The sequence below is a fragment of the Morone saxatilis genome, unplaced genomic scaffold (genome assembly GCF_004916995.1).
Source record: "Morone saxatilis isolate NCDOM2014 unplaced genomic scaffold, NCSU_SB_2.0 Contig6, whole genome shotgun sequence".
Taxonomy (NCBI): Eukaryota; Metazoa; Chordata; class Actinopteri; family Moronidae; genus Morone; species Morone saxatilis.
The window spans coordinates 114240-123240 of NW_023340206.1; the positions used below are offsets into that span (position 1 = coordinate 114240).

At 41.6% G+C, this 9001-nt stretch overlaps 1 protein-coding gene across 1 annotated transcript in view; it reads right to left on the reverse strand.

Annotated features, from left to right (window-relative positions):
- Window positions 1-3247: 3247 nt before the first annotated feature.
- The window catches only part of LOC118340010 (protein SON), a gene marked incomplete in the record, with an annotated part of 14714 nt that continues 8960 nt past the window's right edge, over window positions 3248-9001 (reverse strand). The window contains 3 exon segments of the mRNA XM_035677853.1: window positions 3248-4009; window positions 5326-5427; window positions 6476-6591. Of these exon segments, the coding sequence (XP_035533746.1) occupies window positions 3932-4009; window positions 5326-5427; window positions 6476-6591 (296 nt within the window).

Sequence of the window (9001 nt, forward strand, 5' to 3'; positions counted from 1 at the left end):
GTTGTGCGCTGGGAGGCGCGCGTGTGTAAGGGCCTCGCGGCGCCGATGGCTTTGCGGCCCGTCGGGGCCTGGGGAGTGTCAAAGGGTCTCTTGATTCACTGGCCGTAAGTGTTACACACGCGTCGCGTCGATGTGACGTGCGTTACCCAGCCTGCTGAGTTGTCTGGCTGAAGTCTTCAAGTTCCTGATGTGGGCTGGCTGAGTGCGTTACAGCCGTTCTCATATCGTGCGCCCGAGCTGAGTGTTACGTTAACCTCCTGATTTGGGCTGGCCCTGAGTGGGTACCCGGTGTCGATGATGTGGCTGAGCTGAGGGTTACGTTACGCTCGCTGATTGCTGGAGCCGTTTATCGTGTGGACAGCGCTCCTTATTGGCTGGCTGATTGTTACAAGCCCTCCTTGCATTCGTTGATGGGCTGGGTTCAAAGGCTTCTCTGATTGGGCTGCTGAGCTGGTTACAGCATTTCGATTGGCCTGGGTCCGTCATTGGCATGCGCGCTTTCTTCGAGTTGCCCTGAGTGGACGCATCGGTTTTTGGCTGGGGCTGATGTTAACCTCGCTGCTCGGCTGGTTGAGTGTTGACATACGTCCTCGCCGCCTATGATTTGGTTGGCTGAGTTAGAAGCTCTCCTGATTGGCTGGGCTGGACTGGGTTAGACGCCTCCTGATTGGCTGCCCTTGGGGGGCTGGGAACGCACCTAGCGTTGTATTAGCCTGGCGGGTTTTAACAACTCGTGATTGTTGCTGGTGAGCTGGGCGTTGATGCGCCTTCTGCATTTGCTGGCGCCTGTGGTGTCAGGACGGCTCTCTGATGTCGGCGTGGTAGCAGGTTCAGAAGGTGCTCGCTGCATTCACTGCGGCTGAGGTGTGTACAGTGCGTCGCTGATGTGTCGGGGCGAGTGTGTACAGAATTTTACTCCTGATTTCACCTGGCTGAGTGTGACCACGCCTCGCTGGACTTGGGTGGCCTGGAGTGTTACACGCGTCCTGATTTTGCTGGCTGAGCAGTGGTTAGACGGACCGCTCCTTGATTGCTTGCGCTGAGTGTGAAGACGCCGTACGTTTATAGCTGGCATGGAGTTTTACACAACTGCGGTGATTTGCTGGCTGAGTGTTGAAATGCCTTCTGATTTCCCTGGGCTGGTGTCGCAAAGGCTCTGATTTCGCTGGTTAAGTGGTCAGAACGGTTCTGCATTCACTGGACTAGAATTGGGTTCATGCTCGCTGATTTGTCGTCTGGAGGTGCTCATGCGCTCCTGATTCGCTGGCTGGAGCGTGTGACAGCCTCCTGATTGGGTGCTGAACGTGCTTACCGCGGCCCTGCTGATTTGCTGGCTGAGTTCAGAAAGGGCCCTCCTTGTATGACCGGTTTCCTGACTGTGCCCTGGGGCTGAGTCGTTACTGTCTGCTGATTGTGGCTGTGTGTGCTATCGCCGCCCTCGCCCTTGGCATGATTGGCTTGCTACCGGCAGTTTCAAAGCGGCCTTGTGATTTGGCTGCCATTAGCTGTGACTGGACGCCTCTTATTGGCTGGTCTGCGTGTTGTGGGGTCCACTTGTGACTGGCCTGGCTGAATGTTGTAAGATGCTCTTCTGATTATGCGTGGGCTGGGTTGAAAAAAGGGCCTCCCTTCGATTGGCGGCTGGTGCGGGTCAAAGTTGGCTGGAGTGTGGTATTGCCGTCACGTACTGTGCTTAGTTATACCTCGCTGATTGGGTTGCCTTAGTGCTGACGACGCTCCTGTATTGGGCCCTGGCCTGGGAGCTGTGCGAGCTCCTTATTGGGCGTGGAGGTGGCAGTTTACCAAGCCTCCTGATTCGTGATGGGCCTGAGTGTGAAACGGGCCTCCCTGATTTGGCTGCCGTGCAGTTTGGACAAAGACTGCTCCTGAGTTGGCTGCTTCGGATTGCTGACACGCCCTTATGGCTGGCTGGCTGGGCTGGCTGAGTGTTAAATGCCTTCTGATTGCTGGCTGCAGTGTACAGGTCTCCTGATTCGACTGACCAGTCGTACATGCCTCGCTGATTGTGCTGGCGGCTGAGCTGTCAAAGCCTCTCATTGACGCGCTCCTAAGGTTCTGATTGGATGGCTGAGTGTCAACGGCCTACTTATTTACACGCCTCCTGATTGGCTGCCTGAGTGTGACACGCCTCCTGATTGGCTGGCTGACTGTTGTCATCAGACAAAATACAAAAACCTTTGGCTGGACATGGAATGGGATAATATTTTGTTGAAAGCTCTATTTCAGGAGATTATAATTCATGTCTTGTGCGCCTATATTCTTTTAATATTTCTAGCACATTTTTCCAATTCAATTTTATTTGTATGGTTCCAAATCACACAGAGAGTGACAGATAGAATTAAAACTGCAAGCAGTGATGATCGGCCTTCGCACTTGGTGCACGTTGGGGTGTGCTGCCGTCGGGTCTCGCAGCAGTACATCATGACAAACACCAAGCCACAAATTTCACAGAAATCACATCACAATTGCCACACAAAGCTTACTTCCTGTTGCCAGTAGTTGACGCTATGACGGCGACTGAATATTGGCACTTAGCCAGTCGTGTCAAGGCAGATTTTTTTAAGACGCAGTTCAATGAATATTTATGAGGAGCACAATTTTAAATTCTGGAGGTGTTTAGAATGTGCTCATCAAATTTGGAGTTGTTCTGAAAAATTCACTAGGAGGAGTTTGTTAAAATAAAAGCCCTGAAATTGCTGGAAATGCGACAGTTTGACTTTTCATTCAATTAAAAATGGCCAGAGTTATTATCAACTTGCATAAATAGCAGCTCATAGCAGTTGAAGCACTGAAGGGTCTATTAAACTTTTCAACTTTTTGATTTTTCACCAACACAACACAACATTTCCACAAGCTCTGGATGCAGAGAAAAAGTATTTGCCAACCACAGCAGATACCCATTTTCAGTGCTAAGCAGTAGTGCCCCTGACTTGCCAAGGTGCAGTATCAAACACATCTGATAAGTTTTGAATATGGGAAGATGATGAAAGGGTGTCATTGCAAAAGTAACTCTTGCTAGTTAGTTAGGCTGCTTGCATGCTGGGGGCGGATCCAAAAGCGTTTTTTTTACCTCCCTGTGAGACTCTTAACAGGTGAGAAAAGAAACAGCTACCTCAACTCCTGTGTGTACTGGAGGGCAGAAATGGCTTTCAGCACCCTCCCTAGTCTTATAAACAGGACCTTGGTGACACACTTAAGAAGCTTAAATCACATTCAACAGGCATTGTTACCAAGAAACATAATGTGGCTTCCTCTACCACATTAAATAAATATAATCTTTATTTCTGTTTACACATTTTAGAAGGTTAGTTCCATAAAGTTTACTATCAAGAACAACAGAAAAGTTGCTAAACAACAAGACACATTAATTTACATATTAACTTTTCATTTAACAGCCCAGCTTAGCTCTGCTTTGCTGTGACCAACAACAAATCCATTTCAGAGAAACTCATGTTTTGTCTAGGGTTAGACTAATGTATTGGTCAGCTAATATGTATCAGGCTGAAATGCTACTAGATCATACATATCATCATACATACAGTGTCATACATACATACATGCCAACCAAATTTAATACGATGGGGACTTGTCAATATCTTTTTAAAATATTTTTGTCACCCTGTCATGAACATAGTGAAAAAAAGTGTGGGTATAAAATCGTAGCATCAAGTAGCATCAATACAAAGATACTCTGTGTCATCTGAAGCCTGACTGGTCTTAATGGTTCTCACTGTTGTGTACTTAGATAATTTATTAATTTGTTTGTATATAAATAAACCACCAGCGTAAAAACAATGGGCCAGTTATTTTATAGGACTGAAAGACCCTTTCTTTTCCCACAACTGAAGTGAGAATATAGGCAAACAGTTGAACTATGCAGAATATGTTAGTACCACTATTGTGTGTATGTCTATGTAGAGAACAGGGGGCCAGTAGAAGCAGCAGTGAAGACAGGGCCAGTATAGAGTCCTGGTCCATCAACAGGAACCTAGGAACAACATAAAACACATATAAACAGGCATAGAATCTATTGAGTATTTTACAACAAGCAGATTTTAAAAATGTACCCCAGGCTGAAAATGATAAGCAATAAAAAAATCTGTGTAAAGCCATGAGGATGTATACTAAACGACTTAATAGTTTTTTACTACAGCTTTTTCAGATTTAAAAAAAAAAAGAGTCACAGTTAATTAGCTTCTGTTGTTACTTCAACAGTTTGAGCAGGTAGTGTAATAGACAGTAAGTAACACAATGACATTCCTGATGGAGATTTATAACTCAGCATTAGGACAGAACAGACATTGTTCATATTTATTGTGTTACTGATTCATCTTTTTATCACAGTTTAAATAATGTTATCTTGAATAAAAGCCAACCAGGTTGGAATTATTTTTATTTTTTATTTTTAAAATATAACATACTAAAAGCCAGCAGCAGTTTCCAAAGTGGGTCAAAGGGTGCCACGTGATGTACATTTCATTGCTTATTAATTGTGCATTTCTGAATTTTAGTACCACATTTTATTTCGACATCTTTTATCAAAAGAGATAAACAATATTAAAATATCAAAGTTTCACTCTGCTATATATGCAGGTATGCTAGGGCTAATGACATGTCACCTCATGGCTGCTGGTTGTCATAGAAACACAGGATGCTTTGCCTCACTGAGTCTTCCATGTGTGTAAAAGTCAGAAATAACAACTGATTTTTCATGGACACGATACAAATTGATGCAGCAGAACCAGAGATGCATCGTCTTTTATATTCTATAGATTCTTCCTAGATATAACCTGGTGCCTAGATTACCTGCAATGCAACTTGACTGCCATCAGTTCTGTCAGATATTTTGGTATGTTTAGCTAATAATGTAGCCTAGAGACTGTAGCCTGAAGCAGAGGTGAAAAATGGGCTACAAAATCCACTTCTTTCTAACTCCACATCCCCAGACGACAAGCTTGTAGTCTTCAGACCCAACAGATGCTGACTCATTTGACATCACCTAAAGCAATTTATCAGATTTGAAGCAGCTCACTTTGGAGCCACACAAGGCTTTGTACGTAAGACTTTTTCACACATACAGTTGTACTCCCAGAGACCTGCTGCCTTGTTGTAAATGTTATTCATGACTTTACGGAGATGGTATCATTGAGCAGTATTCAATGTACTTATTTTCTGTGTATGTATGTATTTTAATGCTAGCTTCTACGGACCTGACCCATGGTCAATAGCCAAACAGACACAAAAAATATATTCCCTCTTTGTTGGTGTTAGAGAAACAACTGCTTCTATTATTTTTAATATTACCTCTCCCAGAGCCTGCAGGGCAACTGTAGCTGCCATGGCCTTGGCATGTTTCTTATTGGGACTAGCTGTCTGTGGTTGGTAGTCCACACCATTCACCGTGACCTGGAGACGACAAAACATATGGATGATTAAATGTCATAATTTAACCATCAAAGGATGCAATAAATAACAACAGCATTGCAATGAAAGCCGACTTTGGAATAGGGGAGGGAAGCAAAACTCATTAATTCATTTAAAAAAAACTTTTTATCTCACTGATGCTGTTTTGAAACTGTTGGCAATGTGAACTGTGTTGAGTTTTCAATCATACACAGTAAGTGTATGTATCCCACAGTATTTAGGGGTGATATGGGGCATTATAAAAAGAGCCTAATCTGAGTTAAATCAAATTGACTTCAAACACATTCACAGCATTTGAAAAATGCACTCCAAAAATAAACTTGGTCATTTGTAGTATTTTGTCAGTGTGAAGTCAGGTGGTCAGGTCCTCAGATTTACACAGAGGCTGTTGATTGGGGGTCAATGGATACTTTCTGTTGTCTCTACTATATGCAAATAAAGCACCTCTGTATCAGCATGTTTTATGTCTAGTTGTCCCACAGGCCGCAGATACAAAAAAGCAGGCTCACTCACATAAGAACGCTGCATCAGAGTATAATATATCATCACAAATGCACTCATTAATTACAGCTACATGCATTATTGATTAAAATATTATTGGGCAGAGAATCAAAGCTCTTTTGTATGTCAATACCTCTGTTTATGACCAAAAACCTCAAAACTAATTAGATGTATATCAGCCTTAACTGTTCTTTGTGTTTAGAACAAATTAAAAATATTAGCATACTACCACACTAACCTTAAATGTTGAACATGATAAACATTTTATCTGCTTAGCATTACCGTGTTGTTTTTGTAATTGTGTTATCATGCAACATCAGCTCAAAGCAATGCTGTGGCTCAGCAAATAACTGTAAACTCTTAATCTTGTTGTCAGATGAAGGAAGAAATTAAGGTTAAACAAAATTTAAGATTTGAGAATTTCTTCGATCTGATATCATAGAACTCAGAAAAGATGCGTCAGCTTTTGGAAGTGTGTGAAAACCTCAAAGGTCGAGCATGCAACAATCTCATGAAAAGGGTGACCCACCTTGAACAGGAAATTCTTGCGATGGTCAGGACCACTGTGATGAACCATGACAAAGTCTGGCTGCATTATCCGTCTCTTGTTGCACAACTCGATGAGAGCAGACACCGGGTGCTTTCCTACATATTGATAAAAGGGCACACAAATATGAACAGAGCCAAGGACTATCTGAAGAAGCTGAATTTGAAAGCAAGAATTTTACAAAATGAACAGTGTCCTAAACAGCAGTAGCAATTGATTTAAAGTTTAAGCCCCCCCCACTGATGTAAGCTCTCTTGTGAGGCAGTAAATTTGATTATAAAATATTCTAGATTATATTAGCCCGCAGAAATGATCTCTATGATCAACTCCCACAATCTATTGTTAGATTTATTCCTTTTATTATATGAGGTGTCTCAGGCAGTCCACCCAGTTTCTATCCATACTTGTTCATTTTTTTAAGTTTTTTTGCTCAGGTCGTCACAGGTTGCTTATTTGCAACAGGAAGTAAACAAAATGCACCTTTGATCATTTTCTTGTGTCAAATATTTTAAATTAATAACAAAACTGGTTTTAATTACCTGTATGATATGCAATTTTTTATATACCTCCAGCTGAAACAATTGCTGTAACTCTTCAATAGACAGCAGTACTGTTTGGTGAGAGGAGCACTACATTTGGGGCAATCTGTGTAGTGTGCATGCAGAAGGGAGCCTTGTGAGCATGAGCCTAAACTGCATACCCTTATTACAAATCATTATAACACAACAATTAATAACCCACAACTAACTCAGGTTAACTGTTAACAGGGAAAAACACCACGGCACTCAACAACTTATGACAATTTGAGTATTTAATTTCAGTCTGTAGTGTTTATACAACTATCTTGAAATATCTTTTTAAGTTTGTTGCAGTTCAGACAGTAAAAATTGTTTACATTCTGCTACTGTGCAACTGTTCTGTTTTTTTTGTGAAAACCCTATAGTAATCAAAGCTTTCAGTATATACATGATGACATCAAAATGTTTTTTATATTCTATGTACTCCAGTAGAATAAGCCACTATCAACCTTAATATAAAGGCCCAATTAATAAAAACAAACAAACAACAAGATATACTATGAAACTGCCAGAATCTTAAAAAATACAGTGGTACACATTTTTGGTCATACCAAACCAGGACTAATCACTCTATACATTTGTTTTAATTGATGGTGGTGGAGTCTGCTATCCCCATCCTGGATTCAGATTGCTTACAAAAGGTATACACAGGAAACCGACAGAAGCATTAAAGTTGTTGAATAAGGCTTCCAGTAAGGCTGCAGAGACAGAGGACAGGATGCCACTGTGGATACAAATGTAACACCGATGTAACACCGAAGATGGCGGGCCCCAGCTGATAGATTGCTGATCCGAACAAGCACCTCTCCACTGACATTTTTTTCTTTTACTTTTCATTAACTTTTTCTACTCAAAAACCAGTGGTCCAAGAACCGGCTACAGGCTCAATGATGCATATTAGGAGTGAAAGCTGGCCTGTGTCCGATCTAACAGACGTGCTACTGTAGCTCAAATTGCTGAAAATGTTAATGCTGGCTCTTATTGAAAGGTGTCAGACAAGGTGCCCAGGTGGTCATAATGTTATGGCTAATCTGTGTATGGTATATTATAATATATTGAATCGTATTGATACACACTGAATCGTCATATTCCTGCTAATACACAGGCCTAACACTCCATTTGGTAATTTTTCATTAATTTCTTACAAATCTGATTCCATTCAATAAGTTATTCCTCTTGCCTGTCTACCAATCATAATTTGAAAACACATTGGTCTCAGTATCTACACATAAAAAACACACAGAAAAAAAGGGAAAAGTCAGGGGAAATACATGTATGTGTATACACATATGCATATGTATGTATATATATCTATATTTATATGTAACCAGAACCATAGTCAATTTGGCTGACTGGAAAGCTTAGACTACCGGTAATGTTGATTCAATGAGCCGAACTGTATTCATGAGTAATGATGTTAGTCCCCATAATATTACCATGGTGACAACTTTGCTAGAATCTTGTTTTAATTTGTTATTATTAGTGAAGCAGGTATTACTTATGATTACTCATGTGAGAAATACACTCATCAACGTCAGGAGACATTGAGATGATCACTGCACATGGAATCACCCAGCCAGAATAGACAGATGCAAGCAGTGCAATCGCTCCAGACAGAAAAAAAGAGAGCCAGGATAAGAGCTAAGCTAACCCAGCTTGGACCTAAGGCTATTCCAATACACAGCCTACACCTGGCTAATGTACAGTTGCAATATAAGAAAATGGATGAAATAAGAGTCAAGCTAGGTCAGCACCGGGAAATCAGAGACTTGCACCACAACATCCCAGATAAAGCTATTGAACTCAATTAGGCGAAGTGTGTTGCTTGCTGACTGAACACAAGATTCCAGCAAGACAGAATGGATTGACAATGTTTAGCAGATGTGGATTTTTTATTAACTAGTGCAGTGCCCATAGGAAGTATGTATTG